The sequence below is a fragment of the Ascidia mentula genome, chromosome 2 (genome assembly GCF_947561715.1).
Source record: "Ascidia mentula chromosome 2, kaAscMent1.1, whole genome shotgun sequence".
NCBI classification, from domain to species: domain Eukaryota; kingdom Metazoa; phylum Chordata; class Ascidiacea; order Phlebobranchia; family Ascidiidae; genus Ascidia; species Ascidia mentula.
In genome coordinates this window covers 18,156,482-18,176,810 of record NC_138567.1, presented here as the reverse complement: position 1 = coordinate 18,176,810, position 20,329 = coordinate 18,156,482, and the positions used below count along the sequence as shown (strand labels likewise).

The window sequence follows — 20,329 nt, the reverse complement described above, 5'->3', positions numbered from 1 at the left end:
TTTTTATTGGCTGGCACTCCTTATTCCATTTCTTGTGGTTTCACTTGGAATGCTTCCGTAGGTTATTGTTTTAGAGTCAGAGCGGTCGTTATCGATGAGTTTGTAAATTAACACGCATGAGTTCGTCCCTTTGTACGTATGGGAACAGGTCACGTGTGTAAACATATATCATCAATATTACCGATACATTTTTCATATTAATATTACGCTGTGTTCGCTACAAGATTTTACAACAATTCGTTCATTTAACATAATTTCGGATTGACTTTTGGCACAAAACAGGATGGCTGTAATTTAAACTTAGGTCGTCCAACGCAAAACTTTTCATGTTGGATGGATGGATAATCCTGTTATTCCCGCCTTTAAGGGAAAGCCCCTCTTTCGAACACAAATTAAAAACTAAAAAATACCACTTGTCACATTTCTGCAAGGTTTTATGACTAAAAGTATATTCGCCGAACCCCTTAATTGTTCAGTGATTGCACAGTAACTCTAAACAGCATTCAGTACAAAACCTGCTAATAAGGAGCAGATAAAGACAATATGTATCAATTCTAAGCAAGACACGTTAAACTTGTTGCTATGGTACGGTTGCACGTAGCATCATAATATTTTTGTCGCATTGGCATCATTATCTGCAGAATAAAAAGAAAAGTTTTATATTGTCGGAAAGCTGGTTTTGCATGATTTGTTTGATAATGACAGAGATGTTGTAGCAATACGCATGTTTCCCTACTTAATTCTTCACACATTTGGAACACAGACGGACGGAAAAGGCTGCGACGACAGACCTTTTTTTTCGTTGTAACTTGTTAAATACCCGTTCGCACTTTACTCTGGAGAATTCGTTGTCATTATTCGCTGTTCAACTAGTATCGGTCGCTTAACTAGCAACTGGCACGCGCTAGAAGTTACTCGCTCAGTCACTAACGCGCTTGGAACAAATTAAACTTTACGCCGCCTGACATTGCAAACGTGTCTTTCAATTAAATAAATAAGTCTGCTATTGGAGTCGAATTTAGTATTAACAGCAAGAACAGGCAAGCAGACTTTAGATTCAGCAGCGACCGGAATCAATTGGTACGCTGCAGTGTAAAGTCGAAGTTAACTGAGTTTTTCGCGTGGTGTCGGAGTCGCTAAAAATGTTGCCACTTCTACCCATTTAACTATAACCGCTGCAATTACAGTCAGCTGCTTAAGTAACGTCAAGTTTGTAGGGATATTGCAAAAGAAAATTATTCCGATTTAAATGCAATAATTGAACTGAGGTTTTCGACCGAATCCGATAATATATGACGTCACAACGGTGACTCACAGTTTGCGAGGGTCAAACCCGTTGATATGCTATTCAAGCATCGCTCCTATATAAAACTATCAGATGCATCACAAGCCAAAAAGACATTGTAGCATCGGGATTTGGATAGTTGATAATGTAAGTTTAGCTGGGTGATAAGACTTTCCAAAATATCGTGCAATTTATGCTGACTTAGTAAAATGCTGACAACAAGTATGTCGTACAAGTAGACAAAAACAATGTTAAAGATTGACATACTTGGGCCAAGAGTCGCCTATAAATGCTTAGCTGAAATTTTTTAACCGAAAAATATTTTTTAAATCATTCAGACCGAGTTGAAATGTCATTCTTGACATTTTCTCTTGGAACGGAGTTGGATGAAGTTTTTTTGGTAGTTTTCTCTGCAATAGAAAAGGTAACAAACAAGATCAATCTTGATCTGGCTGAACTTTCAATTGAATTTGCTAAATAATCCTTTGAATGTGTTTCACTTTGCCTTTGTCCCTCCAACTATTTGCACACCTTTTTTGTTTTATCCAGGTGAGAGTAGGATAAGAGTCTCTTCTGGGTTTTGCTATTGCCAACACTGCCAGTGAAATACAACTTATATCAGACATGAAATCGCCATTACCAAGTACAGAATATGAAGGAATAAATTCAAATTGTATTTGGAGGAAAAAATGTCCTCTAAACCACCGGAATCAGCAGGTTTTGCTCGGTTGTATCCATCTTCTCATTTATCCAAAATTATTCATTAAGTGTTGAACACCGAGTCACATGTTTGACGATTTCAAAGGTGTGGAAGCACCGCCAACCAAATACACCAAACCAGATTACACCGCGAGTGTAGCGTGCTTTAATGTTGTTGACTTAGATTTAATTTACTACTGGTAAAGTTTACCGATTCTATTTAAATAACTGTCGTTCGGTATAGATGATGTTTAACTTCCTGGATCAAAACTCCTGTAAGCGCATTGTTGATTGCTTCTTTGCATTTATTAATATATCAGTTAATAATTGGGTTTATGAATGCTTATTTTCTTGACAGAATACCGTGTCCGTGTTGAATATGTGCCAAATATACGCGTTTTTCGGAATTGAGACAGATTGCAAACCTAATATGCCGACAGCGCGCGGTGCTGGGCGCGCAAACTTCTGCTATCAAAACAATGTTTACAAATACATTTCTAGAAGTACTAAGTGTACAAGATGTTCCCTATATTTTTGTATGAGCCACATGTCGGAATTTTTATTCGCAAGGGCGACAATAATTTTAGGGCGCATAGGCCGAAAAGCCTATTCCTGTTAGGCTGTCTCGCTTACTTTTACTGCCTGCAGCAGCTTTGTTTCTCGCTACCAAAACACCACATAAACATTGAGAAATGTCACAACACGTTACCAGATTCACTATTTTCATGTAACAGGCATTTATGTCTAACCAGCGCCTATAATTGAAGTCGTGTTGTGATGAAACTCGGAAACATGGCCAAAATGAAGGCCACACTTTTTGTTGGATTTATAATGAAAGGGCGCATAAAACTATAGTCCTAGGACACCCCTGTGGTATATCTTATTGCTTGATAAAAGATGATTTATATTTTTGTGCGGCTAATAGTTGTAAAGTCTAGGGACAGGTTCGGGGTTAATGTTGAAAAAAAAAACTGGATTTTGGGTCCAAACAACACTATGGTTCCTTCAAAATTTTCTTAATCTGCCACTGATTAAACTTCTGTTCCAGAAAAAAGTGCGGACTGTCATATCTCACAGTAATGCGCTCCTTTTATGTTAAATAAAATTAGTAACGCCCAATTTGACAAAAGTTATTTCCTTTGATGCAACTTCAACCTGCTTAAAAGTATCAAGTGTGTGCTTAAACATATTGGTGTGGAAAATTCATAATACTTAGAAGAATGCACCACGATTGCTTTATTCACTTTATGAAGTCTTGTATATAAGTGTGTGGAAAATAGTTTTATTGCTGTGATCCTTCAAACATCGCCATTTTTCCTTCCATTCCCGCTTTAGCGTCAATGCTGTCCCTCCAATCCCTCACTTCCACCTGATACACATTAATACTTTCACATAATGATTTGTTGGGAGATATTGAGCTTACGTCTTCCTTCTTAACATCGCCCTTTTTTACGGCTTTGAGATTTGATCGTAAATCCATTGAAACTTTATGTTTAGATCCCAGCAATGCACGGAGCATCTGGTCAGCTGAAATTTTTACTCTTCGCAAAGGAGGGCGCTTAAACTTGCCGCGGAGATCAAATATTTGCTGATTCAAATCTGCGATCTGTGTAAAAAGTGTTGTCACAGATGTGGTGAGAGCACTGATATTAGTCTTTGAGCAATTAATGAACAATTTCTACAGTATCTTGACAAAATGTTGTCATTGACATTATCGATTTATCCACACACCAAGACACTTTGTTTTACCTCTTCATCGTTTTTCTTTACTTTTATCTCAATTTCATATCTCTGTTCATCAACTGCATCAATTTTCGAATGTATATCACGACAGAGATCCTAAAATTATTAACGGTGTAAGTTGTAAATCATTTGTTAACCAAAATTCAAAATACAGACGCAGCTTGCTGGCAACACGTATAATGCAGTCTATAGACTAGGGTCTTTAAATTGAAAGAGAACAACCAAAACGTATTTTCGCAAGAACAAGTTGCATCACATTTGTCCTTGCTTACAATTCTATTATGCATTGTTGAGAGGTTTTTATAGTTAAAGATGTTAATTTCATAATGAAATTTTCATCCCAGACCAAATAATACTTTGATTTAAACACCTTGCTTTGAGCAAATGCTAGAAATAAAATGCCTAACCATGAGTTCCTGGGTGTTCATGCTGGCAAGGTTTCCAAGAGGTCGCATCCGTTTTGATAATGCACTTTTTTTTTCCTCGGCCTTTTCCTTTGCTTCGCGTTTTAAATCTTCGCGTGCTTTGTTTAGCATCAAAGATTTTAACTGCAATATTCTCTGAGGATTCATTCTGCGCGTTCCGCTTTGCTAAAAGTGATCAAAAATGCATCACAATGCAATATTTTCGAGAACCTTAGAAAAACATTTTGGCGCAACGAACTTGTTTGAAGTGGTACGTTATAGCCTAACACTGACCAACAACGTACGATTGCCACTACAAGCACAAAACTTACCTCGTCTGCCATAGTTGTCCAAATTAACAATTTTACAACCTACCAATATCCACTAGCAACAAATTTTTAGTTGCACAAACGCAGCACTGTTCTATCAAGCGTTCAGGCAAGTTAGACTCCAATCAACTATAGAGGGATGCATATTGTGTCCCCCCCCAGACAGCTGCGCATTACGTCAAGTTACGCCAGCTAGGTTATTTATAACCATGATATAAAAGCACCCCAGGGGATGTTACCCCAAATCAGACATATATGCATGACATATTTAGTCCCGTTTGTCTATCTAAGTTATTGAAATAGAAATCTTGCCAAAATAATGGCAGTACAATCTAGCCGAAATGTTTTGTAGTAAAACTTTCAACCATATCATCCAATTAAATTCCTGCCGGTGTTACTTGCTTGATATTTATTTAATCAACATTCTTTTTACAAAGACTGGATTGTAAAAATGAGTTAGTTGCATATTAAACAGGTTTTGAAAGGCGCTCCTTAAATAACACTTGTACGCCATCAAACGCAACTTAACACTCGATTTTTTGTAGATCATAATAACACCGAGACTCCTGTTACAGTAAAACTTTTATTATTTGCGGTTTGATTTGTCCGACAAATTAATATGGATTAGATTCAGTTCGGGATTATCTGAGACGAATATTTTTGGCTTAACGTTATCTGTTAAAAAAATAAACATATTCATTGCAACTTGCAAATATAAAAAAAAATCACTATCGAGCTTGTTTTCAACCTTGCAACAGGATTACGGAAAAAGCATTCAACAAGCATCTATCAGTGTAAACATTAAGATGTTGGTAAAAACATGCTTCCTGGACTCGGAAGAGGAGGCATTGTCTCTGGGCTTTCAAGCAAAATGAACTTACTTTTGTATTCATGCATTTTTGCGAAAAACAACAAGGGCTGGAAAATGTATATTTAAGAGAGTAAGTTATCTAAAAGTACATTCTTATTCCGACCTTAATGGATCACGGTTGAAGTACATGTGTGAATCAACTATAGCCAACACTATGAGTTGCACCTTACAATCCCTTTGTTAGGAACATATAATTTATATTTACAATTTTCACAACAAGTAAGGTCATTCCCCAGATGTGTTTCCATTTAATAAAAGAAATACGACCATGGAAATAAATTCGCATGAATAAAAAAAATTCCCAACACACTTTCAAAACATAAAGCACACAAAAAATGTTACAACAGGCTTTTGTGGAGTTTTAACTTGAACCAACCCTAAAAAGCAATCTACTGTTTGCGCAAAGACACAAAACAGCCAAGAGATGCCAAAGCTGTAATGGTTATGTGAGTAAACAACAAAAAATAATTACAAAACAACACAGTGACAAGCGTTTAGGTGACAACAATCATAGCAGTGGGCTGTGGGCCTGGAAAAAGGTAAAAGGGAACTTATTGGGGGCAAAACATCAGGAATAAAACGTTTAAAGTGCACTTGAATCATATCTTGACCAAGTTATTTGTGGCTTATAAAAACAGCTCCAAGTCCAAGACATGCAGCAAGAACGCCGACACTCATTAGTGATCGAATTCCTGGGGTAAGGTTTGGTGAAGTGCCGCAAAGTTCATTATTGTGTGATTGTTCAAGTAGTTCAGCCCATTCAATGAATTTGTCCTTGCAAAAAGTGTTAGATTTACGAAAAGCAACTAACTTGAATCATTTACAGTAATACTTACCCAACCACCATGACTTTGCAACCAGAATGATAGTTCATGATCCAAAAAATCTGTTACCCATGCAATAATTGAATCAACTTGATGTAAACTGTTGAGTTCAACTGCACGGACTGCAAGAACACCAGCAAACACAAATAATGCCATTATATGGCCCCATTTGATCAAATCCTCTGAAGCTTTTCCAGATTGTGATTCTTTTTGTTTAAGTTGAAATAATTCCACAGAAATCTTTGTAAACAAACCCTTTATATCTTCAGTAGTGGTGTTTGTTGTTCTGCAAAATACAAAGCCAGCACATATGCAAACATAAACTTGAACAAACAAGGAAAAAAACATTTATTCATCTGGGACCTAAATGTTGCACAAATTTTCCCTGACATACATAGATTGTATTGAACAACAAATAAAAATGCATGTTTGTGCACGTCTTTTAAACAAGACTAAAACTGTTAAAAAATGAATGTATGTTTGTGCCATATTATCAGCTCCATTCTCAAATGTTGTGTGGTTTAAATCTTTTACTACTCTGTAGTGATGTCTTGCGCCGGATCCGGCTACCCGGACCCGGCCGGATATTGACCAATTTTCAATACCCGAACCCAGCCGGATTATACACTTAATTTTACCGGATAGTCGGGAAAGCATTTTTGTCCTAAAAACGGACAAACATTTCGCAAATTACTCGTTTTTGGACCCAGTCTGTGATACTCGCCGACTTCCGTTTTTCTGTTGTTTGTTATTAAGGTTTTTCGTGACGTGTTATACCATATTAATAAACGCCCACGTTTATTTGTTCCACTCATGATAAGCTAACCTTAACATAGCATTCTGTTTGGCAATCAAACATTTTTGCCATACCGATAAAATACACGAATCGGTGTTAACAAACTGCCGGATCCAAATTATCCGGCCGGATTTGATTGACAACTATCCGGATCCGGCCGGGCCGGATAATTTGGAACTGGGAACATCACTACTACTCTGCAGTAACATACTGCATTGAATTATACCATTTCCCCTAAATTCATAATGTTTTAAGGCTCAAAACATTGGCATTTACAATAATCCTCTATGTGAATAGAAAAAGATGGGACTTTCTGAGGCTTTGGAACAACTTCATTTTGTTTGCTTATGCTGCAAAAGCTTATTAGATACCAAACACAAGTGCATGGTATCTTTAGATGTTGTGTCATTGTTTGCCAATGTCACAGCATCCTTGGCCATTACCAGTGTTATGACACGCTTAAAAGAAGACATTGATTTTTGTCATCGAACGCTTTTATCTCATAATGATATTGTGGCAGGACTTAAATTATGTTTGAACCCAGCCAATTTTTCGTTTCTTGGTGTATATTATCAACAGGTGTTTAGAACGGCAATGGGAACCTCCATATTCGTTGTAGTGGCCAATATTGTGATGGAGACAATTAAGGTGAAAGCACTTGCCACTTTTGTTAACATGTCCCTTTTTTGTGCTTTTATATGATGTATTTTTTCACGTTTGAATTGTGATGTCAAATGCTCAATGTCTTGTTTACAATCATATTTATAAAAGGCATCAGATTATAACAGACTGAAACAGATCTTGTGTATAACCAAATTTTAGAAGGTGAATAAAAACATATAAAAACAGACCAAATGACTCAGCAATTTGCGCACTGCAAAACAATTTTTAAAGGATGCCCATATCTTTTAAAATTGCAAGTTTTAGCAGAAAAGGTTCCAAATTTTTTCATTGTGAAGGGTTTTGTTTTGTTGTAACAGAATGAGATTACAAAAGTTGACAAAACAAGAACTTCAATTTTGTACGACTTTACTACTTATTTCCATTACCCTACCTCATTTGGTCCATTAGGTCAGGAAAAGCTTCTTTGTAGCGAATTTCATAATTATCAGCAGCATTTCGTACTGCACAGTGCAATGGTGATGTACTTTCTTCAGAATGAAAGATACCAAATATCTCCGGGTGGTTCTGCTTCAATGTGTCTCCGAGAACCGACTCTAATTTGTAAAATATGTACCTTTCTACAATTCTTCTGGTTTTATGAACCATAGTTCAGTTGAAAAAACTGGCCATTTAGTTGTTGATACCAATAATTTCCGCATTAAATGTAACATGCTGAAAAAATGATATTATGTTAGAATGAATGTAGTAATTTTACTTGCAACAGGTCCTTTCGCTTTATTCCACAAACGATGGCCGACCGCTATTGTCATTTCGGCGAAAAAAAGAGAAAAAGCACAAATGAGTCACGAGTCACTGCACATAATTGCATGTTGAGAAACGACAACTTCTAAAGTTCAATGCAGCCCTGTGCATGCTGAATAGCGAGAAAACATCTGTTTTAAATACCTATCAGTGCATTTGTCATTTGTTATGATGCAACAATACACTTGCGCCGAACTACACACTATACAGTTACAGCTGAATGATAAGTTTAAGAGGCAGCGACATACTAAATGAAAAATTTAAACATTTCTTAACCGAAGAATTTTTTTCAATGTTTTAAATATAGCCCAGGGCACGTAAAACAAGATGATAATGCTTATTTTAGGCACTTATAGCTTATATCAGAACGACATACTTTCCGTCCAAACAGGTGCCACAATGTGGGATGTGTTACCAAATTCAAGCATGCCACTTTTAGCATGGTTACAATGCGTGTCACTATCCGTGATATCAAGTCGGGTAGGCATCCTGCTTGGCGATGCTATATATACCATAAGTTGCGAATGCTTTACTACTTTTAATATAACCCAGTAATTACTAATTGCTCAGTGATGGAGTCTTTTTGGAGTCATGGTTAGGTTTTGTGTTATCTCTGAGTAAACATAACATAAATCCTACACATATCACCACTGGGGGCGCTATTTCATATGGTAAAACACAGCAGCATGCCATTTTGTAATACAATATAAATAACCTTGTGTCAAACGCAGTTTATTGTAAAGAATACATGTTTCGCTTAAAGCACCCTCAGTTCTAAAATAAAACGGAAAACAAAAGTAAAATACTGAAAAAGAAATACTCAAACTGGCCGAACAAATAGGCTACTGGTGGTAACCTTACTCTGACTAGCAATGTCTGGTGACCTACTTGCATGGTGTAGCACCGCAGCCGCAAACATGCGTAGCGTGTGTAGATGAAAACGCTGGGCGTATCACGTGATCGCAGATAGTACCATTTTTTGAATATTAATTCGTGCGTTTATAATTTTTTGCCATTTGTTTTCACAATTGTCCAAATGCTCCATAGGGAGTTGTTCCAGAAACACCACAGAATATATTGAATGTTGTCCCCATTTTTTATGTCATATTTTTACTACTGTCATCTTGTCAGACTCCAAAAAAATGTCATCGTTTATGTCATTGAACACGATTTCACAAGGATGTTTCACCAATTCATTCAAGCAAATTCTCATAACAAGGAAACTTAAATTATAAAAACAAACATGGGGAGGTATTTTAACATCTCCAACTTCATCACATAATTTTTGTAGGTAGGCCTAGGCCATGCCTTAACCAAGCGGTCCAAAGTGCTGCTATGGGTTCGTTTTAGTAGGCCTTCCGAACGCGAGAGGCACGGCACTAGAGTCCGGTCGTTACACGGTGATTGCGGCAAGGCCACCTCTTCACTGACTACTTTTTTTGCCTCATAATGATCTTAGTCCTTGCTCCATTTTAGTTAGGGAATGACCAGCAGTTGGCACAGCCGTGGTCAATGGGCTGTAGACGGCAAAAGTTGTGCTGTTGGTATTATTACATGTGTGGTTTTTAATGATTTAGCCAACCTAGCCTAGAATTACCACCTTTGCTATTTTTCTTAATGTACAGTTTACTATTTGGTGCCATATTGTTCTCTCTAATATACTTCACCCGTTTTGCAGTTTTACGACGATTGACTGCAACTATTTCACTAGTTTTCCCCGAAACCGCGGCGCAAAATGTATGCGTCCACGTCCAAAGCAACAAAGATGAAGTTCGTGGCAATGCTCGTAAATTCCTACTTAACGGCCTTTGTAAAGAAAGGCGTCATTACGATGAAGCTATCTACACCTACGACGCACATCAAGCGATACGAAGAGCATGCCACGACGGACGACTTTGAGTGGAGGACTTGGATAACTGCGCGCGCATGAATTAGTTTTCAGAAAACACTTGTCCGGTGGGGAAGCTATGTAGGTATTTTGGCTTGTCATAACTCAAAACATTTTAATATTTTGTTATACTTGGTTTTTTGAAACCGCTTTATACTCTTTTACATTTTCACCTCGTCTTTCTGGGTCTCATAGATGATAACGTGTGGTCTCACAAATTAGTCCAGATCTCGGTTCGGGAGTCAGACCGAACTGAGGTCCAAGAACACACCATCGATAACTGCTCCTGCAGCCATCGTGGTGTCAGACTGAGACTTTTCTTGACAGTGTTGATGTCAGGTCTTCAGCAATGGAAGCCGCCTAGAACCCTCCATTATATAGTCAGCCTTTTTGACTAATTCAATCGAGTCCAGTTTATGTTTTTCAGTGTGGAAGAAACAAAGATGAAGTGGAATCCTACTTTTCAACATATTTACAAATGGTCCCATCACCTATTTTGACAGTCCTCATCGGGACCACTAAGTCTTCGAATTAAGCACTCGAACTGGTACCAAGTAGACCTGTGAGCATTCCAGCGAGTGGAGAACTTGTTTTTTGTCTGCCCAACATACTGGGCTCCGCAGGTTTTGCACGAGGCCACATATATCCCATAGTCGCGACATGTTAATCGCTGACGCAACATTATTCTGCCTTTGGGGGTACACAGGAAGGTAGTTGTGGGCACCATGGGCAAGGGGCCGATTGGCCAGTGTCCAGAGGCTCGGTGTGATGGGCAAGCTGCTTGTAGTGGCATAGTTTGTTAAACATCGTTGGTCCTCTCCGATAAACGATGGAAGCATTTGCCTGCAGGCTCAATTCCTTGGGAGAAAGACGCAGTATATTAGGGAATGCTGTTGCCCAAATAAGTTTGTGCGGGCTTGGAAGCGAGTCTACCGACTTGTTGTGGAAGAATCTAGACTTCCAAGTGCTGGCTGTTGCTAACACATCGCATGTCATCCTCACCGGGAAATTGGATTTCACAGCTTTATCTTTCAGCCACAATAGGGCCTTTTTGTAGTCGCTTTCATTCTCGTTTAAGCGCCGCATCCGTATGGCTTCGGAAAACACAATTGATTTAAACACATGGATTGGGTGGTGAAAACGCCCATAGAGAAAACAACGGTCAAGTGCTGTGGGCTTAGTGTGATTGGTGGTTTTGAAGCCCGCCAGTGACATGGGGTCGATAATGTGGCACACATCAAGAAATTCAACACCAGTGCATGGCTTTGCCGTTGTGGCTTGGTGGAAAGTTAGTTCCAAGCCTGCGTTACGAAAGCATTCCACCAACTTCTGTTGTATGACATTGGTGGTTTTAACCCCAAGCGACACCCATATAACGTCATCAATGAACCTCTTAAATATGTACGCCTTGTTTATTGCTGTGGCAGCTTTGCAAACAATGTAGTGAACAGCAATGTTAGCCACCGATACTGAGTTATTGTCACCTGTGACAATGCCTTCTTTTTGGCAATAAAAAGAATCTGCATTCCTCAATATGGCGTTGTCAATGCAAAACAATGTCAATTCGATGATGGTGTTTCTTGCCCGCGCGGTGAATGTTGAGTGACCATTCAAAGCCGCCTTCAAAGCCTGGCGTATGATGGATCTGGGAAGGTTGGGATATAATGATTTTACATCTCCTGCCACAATGCATAGTTCCTGGCGCCGCATTTTCTTGGAGAGGTGTTGCGCATTTTCCATCTTCCACTTGTGGAGTTCTTCTAAATAGTCTTTACTGTCCCGGCAATATTCATTTACGTTTGCCTTGCAGTAGAGTACACTGATCGGGTGCAAAATGCTTTCCAGGAAAATCGTAGTTCGGGACGTCGTGGTGTTTCCAGATGCTTGCACCAGTCTCACTGGCATCTCTCCAATACTGCAATGCAGCAGCTCTTCAGGTGCGAGCTTGTGGGTTTTGAACAACGGATACGCATATCCGGGTTCGTTGCACGCAAAGAATTTTGCTGTAGGACCAGAGATATGTCGATAGGTGCAACCATGGAGTTTGATGCCAGCCGTGTTATATAGGATGGTATCGCTTACGACTCCAAACTTGTGCAGCTTAATGAGCTTATCATCACAGGTGTCTTTAATCTTTTGCATCTCCGAACCTACTGTGGAACGCGTCAAGGGTAATTGGTGATACGCGGAGAATTGTTTTAACATTGTGGTGTTGTAGTCTTGTAAGTTCAGAATGATGATTTTCCAATCCTTGTCCGCCCTGCATATTACTATTTGTTTCTCCCTGGTCAATTTCGTTAATCTGTGCAAACTCTCTCTGAGATTTGAAGTCAGATTATTCCGATCAACGAATAGGCGTCTGGCGGATGTCTCCATATTCCTGACTTTGGCAAAAACCATTTCTGTGTAGGCTAGAACTTCTGCGCTCAGTTCACTTTTGTTAGGCCTGTTAAGCTTCGGTATTTTAAGCTTTTCAGGGATCGGCTCTTTGATCTCGTCTTCTTCACCATAGAGACTCTGCCATTCTACACGGCGAACATGTCTAATGGCGTTAACCCATTCTGAATGTTGTGTTGTTTCATTCCACTGTGGCGTTGGCACAAAATTCAGGCCATACATTAAGAGAATTTTATCGTTTGAATTGAGAACGTAGTCTGATTTATTTAATATCATGTGTTCCGCTCGATCCAAAAGTTGTTCGTCCAAACGTTTTTATTATTAGTAACCTTTTTGCGTTAGATTCTTGACTCTTTCCTTTCTGTTTTTCCTTTTTGGCAGTTTTGGTTAATGGAGAAACTGATGATGCCGTTTTAGGCGAAATATATTTTTCTCTCAATAAATCGATCTGAGCTGTCTAAGGTCGCTGTGTTGGGATTTTTAATACATTACTTAAAGAGGCAGATACAAATAGTAACTTTGCAATTGTGAAGCAAAACAAAAATTGTGAAACACTTTTGGATACGAAATTAACATGCTCAATTATACCAATGCCAACCTGAGTGAATTTACACCCAAACGCACAGACAAAATTGAACAGCACCAAATCACAAAACCAATGAACTGAAATGAGCACAGTACAGCTGCGCTGCCCTGCCTCGGCTTGCCTCATCTAAACGCACACGGAAAGTTACATTATTTAGACCGGAGAGAAGCAAAGTGAAGTATTGTAAAAAGAAGGACGATGAAAGAAAGACATTAAAGAAAGGTCGGTTACCAAAAGACGATAAAAAACAATCACATGGGAAAAAAAGTCTCTAAGCGACCAAATCATTTGAGATTAATCTGACGTCAAAACAGCTGTTAAACCATATCACACAAAAGACACAAATCACGTGAATGAACAACTGTTGCTGTCGCTACACTTCGAAATGAAACACGCTCTTGACAAGACCACCTAAAAATACCTATTACCCGTAACCCAGTGGAAAGAAATTCCGAAATGACAACTGGCCATGCAACCTATATGTCCATAAATGCAACCGTAGACATATAACGTAAAATCACGTTACGCCACGTAAATAACTTTATGACGTAAGTTTAGGATAAATTTTTTGGTACTATTCTTCGCATCGAATTCTTTCACAAGAAAAAAATCCGTTCACAAGTATTATCAGGGCAATGGTCAGAATTTTCCTTAGGTCCAGTTCAGCCTTAATCCTGAACTTCGCAAGTGTCGTACCAGTGCGACTTCTAAACCTAAAGAGGCTGATTCATAGCCAATTTGTTGCATTTTCCAACTAAACGTTTTTGTGTGTCGTCTGCAAGGACAAAAAATTGTGCACGATATGTGTGTATTTGCATGCGCCAACACTTTCATTTCAACAGTGGCATTAATCGAATATTGATATTGCCTGATATACAACATTTTTAATGTGATGTACAGCAAATCGGAACAAAACAGCAACATACATTCACTTAAAACAATGCTCTCTATTCGGTCACAGGCATTTGGGATGTGCTGTTTTCTAAACATCTGTTTCCTTTTGAAGGTTGCTGTGCAGAGTTACTATTTTATTACTGCCTTTTTCGCAAGGTTTGCAATTACCATAAACTGTACCCGGAAAGGTATCCTTCTCATTAAATGAAAGAAAAGCAGAAAAATGTTCGTCTATTAAGAACGTTTTCTTTTCCTCATCGTTAGATGTAAATGAAGAATTTTCTGAATAGACATTTTTTTGGGATACGAGCGGTGGGCATGAAGTTAAATGTTTGTAATCAACCCTATCATCAAGATCAGTCTCCCGGTGGTAAAAGTAGTTAAAATTTGAAACAATAACAGGAACCGGTAGTGCTATAAACAACACCCCGACTATCGCGCAAAATGATCCAACAATTTTTCCAGCCAGAGTTGTTGGTGCCATGTCGCCGTATCCCACCTAAACACATTAAAGTAAGCAACATAAAAAGTAAATTTGCGCACTCAAAGCCTAAAATTGTTAGAAATTGTGAACAATTTATACACTTACTGTTGTCATGGTCACAACAGCCCACCAAAATGATTCTGGTATTGATGTAAAATTGGTCGTGACACAATCAACCTCGGCAAAGTACACAGCTGAGGAAAAGAGAACAACGCCAATAAAAAGGAAGAATATCAAGAGGCCGAGCTCCCTCATTGATGCTTTTAATGTTTGTCCGAGAATCTGTAGACCTTTTGAATGTCTTGATAATTTAAAGATACGAAACACCCTGACAAGTCGTATAACTCGCAAAATTGCCAGGGACATTCCCTTTCCACCCTCGTTATTACCAGAAGTTTCATCTGTTGCTAGGCTGATAAAGTAGGGCGCAATTGCAACTATGTCGATCACATTCATGATATCTTTCCAAAAGTCCAGTTTGCTTGGACTGCACAGAAATCGAATGAAAACCTCCATGCTAAACCAACAGATGCAAACCGTCTCAATCACCCAAAACGGGTTGACACATGTTGTTGTCGACAAACCGTTGCTTTGTGTTTGATTAAAGGTTGTTTCACCAAAAGAAGATTTGGTTGAATTTTGGCAAATATAGAATCCCGGCAAAGTTTCAAGGCAGAAGGATATGATTGATAACATGATGACGGAAACAGACATAATTGCGACAACCCGTGCAGACGTTGAACTTTCAGGGTATCTTCACATAACATGAATGTAATTAAAAAAACCTAATAATTTCATATGCAGAGGTACATGGTTAAAATATTTTATTCTAAGTTACATATATAACTTACTCAAACAGCAGCCAAATATTTCTTTGTATTTCCGAACTGGGCAAAGGACGCTGGACCTCTTTGATGTAACCTTCTTCTTCTTTGTATTTTTCAATAACTTTTTCACCTAATCGATAAAATTTAACTTCTTCTGTGAATATTTCAACGGGGACATTGACGGGCCGTCTCAATCTTCCTCCACTCTACAACAAACGTGTTTCAATAACTAAACCTGACATAAGAAAACTAGAGTATTGGGTGCTCGTGAACCAAATCTGTCCCTTTGGATCTTGTAATCTGACCCGTCAGATGTCGTTATAAATTATTGTCGCCAAGAAAACTGTTCATACTGCCGAGGTGATTGCCAGAATTGCTCAATCCCATAAATATTTTTTAAGCGACATCTGACGGGCCAGATTAAAAGATCCAACGGGACAGATTATACCGAGAAGAAAACCTGATGGGGGATCATGGTTAGGATATTCTGTGTTCAAATCCCAGGTGTGATAAAAAAATAAAAATAAAATAACGATACGTTTCTCATAGTTCACCTGATAAAAATACAAAATTGCATCAAATGATGGCCGACTTCTATCAAAAAAATATTCTTTGTGATCGGGGTCGTAATATTCCTTTCGTAATTCACAATTTCCCAGCAAAGAATCGGGGAAGAGTTGCAACGTTTCATTCAATGTTTCATATCTCATTCCAGACACATTGATGGTAATTTTTTCAACATGGTTTGGGTTGAGTTCTGTATCAAGAAAAATCTTCGCGATTCGGGGTTTCCATATCACAAACTATGCTAAGATGTATTTTCTAAAGTTGTTAAAGTAACATTTTCGGTTATCAGTGCCATAAGTGGCAGCAAAACTAAATTCGTCTTTTTGAAACAAAGGCGTTATGCAATTAACAAAATGTTAAATCGGGTCAATTGCACTTCTTGCCAAAATCGACCCTAAATTTCAACAATCTTCACCTCCCTCTCTGTTTTCAATTTTTTTCATGGAAATGTGGTTTTGCATCTTTGACAATCTGAAAAAAAACTTACAAAAATGTTCATAAATTTATGTCTACACCAGAACTACGTAGGTTTTAATTTGCCCCAGGGAAAATATCAAGAAAAACTTCCTTAGAAATTAGTGCAATACTAATTATGTATAGGATCAACAGCAAGATTGCATGACTACCTTCCCGATCAATTCCATTGACAATTCTTTGATTAAAATTAAACACACTTTTTTCTAAATTATAAAGACAGATGACTTAGAATTATTCATCACCATTTTGTGCTTATCCGTTACTGAGTCTTTGTCAGCCATAGAGAATAGCTATACAGGCGATTCCAAGAAATCAAACTCTCTTTTTTCTAACACCAGCTTTTATACCAGTGTGTTTTTTTAAAACTATTTAAATTGTTACAACTATTTGAATGATGTGTAAATAGTACCTTGTGGTGACAGTGTCTGTACTTCCGTCCTTCAATTCTGCGCAGAGTTTCATGCACAGCACTGCAAGAAATCTATCAACATAAACGCTCTGAACTTCTTTAATAAAAACGTTTAGTTCAGCCGAGATTTTGGAAAATGTAGATGTCTTCAACTGTTACCTAAATACGTTAAAGGTGTGCAATATTTTTAAGATATTTAAAAACTCGCAGAACACCAAAGTTTCAACACTTATTTAAAGACATTTTATGCGACTGATATTTGTTTTAAACTAACTTTAAAAACTGCCCTAATAGCACACATCTGTAGTCTACATTTTTCACGTCAAGAATCAAGATGCACCATTTCCACCTATCTGGAGCAATTTAGCCTATCCCCACTTTGCGCTCAAGTTGTCATTTATTATTTAGAAGCTAGTCTACCATGAAGTAAATACTCTGGTTTCTTACAATGACATGCACTATTTTTCATATCATAATCTTCATTAGTTTGTCCGCTTAAGCATCTTACTAAACTTGATCGTTGAATTCAACTTTTGTTGTTTTTTCTCCGAAACTTTCAAGTTATTTTGTAAATCAAGTCGGGACGAATGACACTGATGTTTTTATAAAAACTCGTGGAATTGTCTGTTATAAAGCTAAAAATATCGATCAAACAGACAGATCTATATATGTTTAATATCAGGGATATATATTTTGCCTTAAGAGGCGTTATAGTTTCTGTGGTCGCATAGAATAAAAACTGAAGCAACGCAAACAGTTAAGATAATGGAAGTTTTATTGGTTTTTTCTTCTCGTTGAATTGTAATAGGTATTTTTGCATGAAAAAGCGAACGGTTTCTACTGTCTTATATTCGTATTTAAGGAATAAATAATTAATGCAAAGCGACACCCCAACAATTGCAATCTGCCTTCGACGACGCGTCCGCAGGCTGCAAACCGAGAAAAAATATATTACCTCAATAATATGTTTAAAGTATTTGGTAGTCTTCTTAAAAACATACAAAAATAAATTTATAATAAATAAAATCAGGGGTCACAAACTCAAATGTTTGGAGGTACAAATGAAAACTTTTAAAGTAAATTTGGGGCCAAAATGTGAGTGCCAACAAACATATTACCAAATAGTTACAGTTGTAACGAATTGATTTCAGTCACTGACTAATTAGCTTTAATTCATTGAAAAAATAGTTCACAGTACGTTTCTGTATCATAGTATATGTGCATTTTTTTGCCCTCAAATATTGTGTCAGCTGTCCTAAATTAATGTATCAAGTTACTGATTTTGACACATTAGCCGGGTTGCCTCACTGGCACCGAGTAATTACTTTTAGGCTATTTAAAAAAGCTTCATGGGCCGCACAAAAGACATGGTGGGCCATGTGTTTAGACTCCCGGTGCTCCTTTTCTTTGTCGAACTATTTTTACTCCAAAGGAATTTTCTGCATCTTTTTGTGGTATTTAGATAATTTTTTTTATTGTTTTTCATTATGCCCACTCTACATTGATCTGCATTGATTTTGGTAAAAATTGTTTGTTTATTAAGTTTAGGCTATGCTTGCTGCCTTGCATTGTTTAGCACGGCTACTCGCGATCGTTTTAGGTAACTGCTGCACTTAAACAAACGTGTTGCATCGCGGGAACGACTGTAATCGCGTCCTTTAAATACCTATAAAAACGCTTTGGTTCAAAATAAAAGTTACAGTTTACTGACCGTTAGTATTTTTTTTAAATGTTGTCGCAAAACCATTTCTTTACATGAAAACACGCTTCAAAACGACAAATCAAAAGTCGGTGAAGTAATTAACTGTCAATTCTCCGGCATACAGACTGTAAGCTTTAACACGCCACGTATTGCAAACGGTTTGTAGTTGTTTTAAACAGTCACAGCTACTGAAGAGACAGCCAGATTATTACGGCGAATCGAATCGTTAAATTGATATAATTTTGTGGTTCATTTTATCTTTCACCGAAGATTTATTGGTCCCCACATAAAAAAAATGCTGGAACTACAATGCGACACTACAGGCGACGACATCGGAAAATAATGCCTTGGTGACAGGTACGCTAACAGTCCTCTCTTTTTCAGATAAGTTTCCTTGTCTCTAGTAGTACTTGCACAATTTATTTACTAAAAACGACATGAAAAGAGTGTCTTAGTGCAGTGTTTATTTTCTTGTTGTACTTAAACAGGTCGTTGTTAAAAACCTAATTTTGGAATCTTCAGCCTATTAAACAGATTTTTAAATAAAATTTTACATGAATTGTTCCAGCATGTAGAATAGTAAAATGCCGTTTTCTTTCTTGCTGCTGTAATTATTTTAATCACAATTCTGGTAAATTAGTATTCTAATTTAGGTTTTGTCGCATATCATTGTTATGTTTAATTTTTATTTGGTTGTTATGGTTTTCAAATGGTGTAAAAATGTTTCACTGGTTATTGAAAACTTCAGGCCAAATTTCTTGTTCTTTGTGTTCAATTAGCCGTGCTGGTTTTATATTACTGATTTAGTCATCTGCAAAAGCATTTTTTGTGTGATAAATACATTATTCATTCTAATTGGGGGTGTTTACATTTGATTATGGCCTTTCAAAATTTGTTGTTTTCAAATAATGACATTTTTTTCCTTTAATGTGAACTGGTTCTTATCTTTAAGATCCTTGTGTGGATTTCTTTGTCATTAAACTTGTATTTAAGTCTTGTAAATAACATTAAGAGAGAACATTGCATAGACCTTAAACATACAAGCACTGGTGTAGAGTGTGGGGGTGTAGAGGTGCCGCTCACCCCCTGCTTTTTGTACATGTCACCACACAATTGCATCTTTTTGGGGCTTTTGTCAGTGTAAACTGCAGCAAAAATAATAGCACATTTCACATCTGATTACACTTATAAAGGTGCTTAACATGCAGTAACTCAATTTTCTACAATTAAAGTCTACAATTAGACAACATAAGAGAAATCGCGTTGGTGACAAACATGTACAAGGTAGAAGTTAATAGTTGTGTTGAGAAAATTGACTACCGTGTCTGCTGCAAACTGTGTTTCATCAATGGTTTTTCGGTAAACGCTTAAAGCTACATCACTGACCAAAAAAGTCGTAATGTAATGTTAGCATAGAATATAATAATAATAATAATTTTTATTTTCCCCGTCGTGATAGCAGTCTAATTATGCCGTAAACATATGCAGTGAACTGACGAGAACCGAACAGCTTTAAACCGTAAGCGGTTAGTGAGAAGCTGCCGGACGGCGCTATAACCTGTATGGTTGGCGAACAACCTTCAGGGGGTAGCATTTCTACCTGACACATCGGTGATGTGCAAAAATCTTCTCCTATGCATGCATGTATGCATTGTATGTTGGCAAATGGTTGCTGGCAGTACATAAAGCTGACATTCTTTTTTAAAATGGCAAATAAGATAC

General features: G+C 37.6%; 3 protein-coding genes and 1 long non-coding RNA gene across 4 annotated transcripts; 1 reads left to right on the top strand and 3 right to left on the bottom strand.

Annotated features, from left to right (window-relative positions):
• The first annotated feature begins 1,365 nt into the window (after positions 1–1,365).
• LOC145888578 (uncharacterized) lies at positions 1,366–2,543 on the top strand. The gene is made up of 3 exons (XR_014399441.1): positions 1,366–1,432; positions 1,624–1,709; positions 1,835–2,543. It is a non-coding gene; the product is annotated as an uncharacterized LOC145888578 (long non-coding RNA).
• A 653-nt stretch (positions 2,544–3,196) lies between these two features.
• Positions 3,197–4,613, bottom strand: LOC145888577 (troponin I, cardiac muscle-like). Its single transcript, XM_082979355.1, has 5 exons — positions 4,464–4,613; positions 4,135–4,317; positions 3,734–3,823; positions 3,408–3,590; positions 3,197–3,353 (listed from the first exon to the last, which is right to left on the bottom strand). Exons 1-5 carry the CDS (start codon positions 4,473–4,475, stop codon positions 3,267–3,269), a joined length of 555 nt encoding a protein of 184 aa, XP_082835481.1. The 5' UTR covers positions 4,476–4,613; the 3' UTR covers positions 3,197–3,266.
• Positions 4,614–5,058: 445 nt separating this feature from the next.
• Positions 5,059–8,322, bottom strand: LOC145889184 (apoptosis regulator Bcl-2-like). Its single transcript, XM_082980082.1, has 3 exons — positions 8,006–8,322; positions 6,168–6,441; positions 5,059–6,105 (listed from the first exon to the last, which is right to left on the bottom strand). The coding sequence occupies exons 1-3, from the start codon at positions 8,218–8,220 to the stop codon at positions 5,947–5,949; spliced, it is 648 nt and encodes a 215-aa protein (XP_082836208.1). The 5' UTR covers positions 8,221–8,322; the 3' UTR covers positions 5,059–5,946.
• Positions 8,323–14,229: 5,907 nt separating this feature from the next.
• LOC145890297 (potassium voltage-gated channel subfamily A member 2-like) lies at positions 14,230–20,201 on the bottom strand. The gene is made up of 7 exons (XM_082981311.1): positions 20,105–20,201; positions 19,638–19,752; positions 16,435–16,490; positions 16,007–16,209; positions 15,477–15,658; positions 14,731–15,379; positions 14,230–14,640 (listed from the first exon to the last, which is right to left on the bottom strand). Exons 1-7 carry the CDS (start codon positions 20,199–20,201, stop codon positions 14,230–14,232), a joined length of 1,713 nt encoding a protein of 570 aa, XP_082837437.1.
• Between the last annotated feature and the right edge of the window lie 128 nt (positions 20,202–20,329).

What these genes read in the sequence shown, in the direction of transcription:
- LOC145890297 (XM_082981311.1), bottom strand. Translation starts at nt 20,201, where the DNA reads ATGCTACCCCCTGAAGGTTGTTCGCCAACCATACAGGTTATAGCGCCG. An exon ending in AATTGAAAACAGAGAGGGAG is followed by an intron (nt 16,210 to 16,434) that starts GTGAAGATTGTT and finishes TTCTTGATACAG; the next exon opens with AACTCAACCCAAACCATGTT. An exon ending in AATATTTGGCTGCTGTTTGA is followed by an intron (nt 15,380 to 15,476) that starts GTAAGTTATATA and finishes TGTTATGTGAAG; the next exon opens with ATACCCTGAAAGTTCAACGT.
- LOC145889184 (XM_082980082.1), bottom strand. Translation starts at nt 8,220, where the DNA reads ATGGTTCATAAAACCAGAAGAATTGTAGAAAGGTACATATTTTACAAA. An exon ending in GACCTAATGGACCAAATGAG is followed by an intron (nt 6,442 to 8,005) that starts GTAGGGTAATGG and finishes TGTATTTTGCAG; the next exon opens with AACAACAAACACCACTACTG. An exon ending in TGCAAAGTCATGGTGGTTGG is followed by an intron (nt 6,106 to 6,167) that starts GTAAGTATTACT and finishes ACTTTTTGCAAG; the next exon opens with GACAAATTCATTGAATGGGC.
- LOC145888577 (XM_082979355.1), bottom strand. An exon ending in TAAAGAAAAACGATGAAGAG is followed by an intron (nt 3,591 to 3,733) that starts GTAAAACAAAGT and finishes CTTTTTACACAG; the next exon opens with ATCGCAGATTTGAATCAGCA. An exon ending in GCGATGTTAAGAAGGAAGAC is followed by an intron (nt 3,354 to 3,407) that starts GTAAGCTCAATA and finishes AATGTGTATCAG; the next exon opens with GTGGAAGTGAGGGATTGGAG.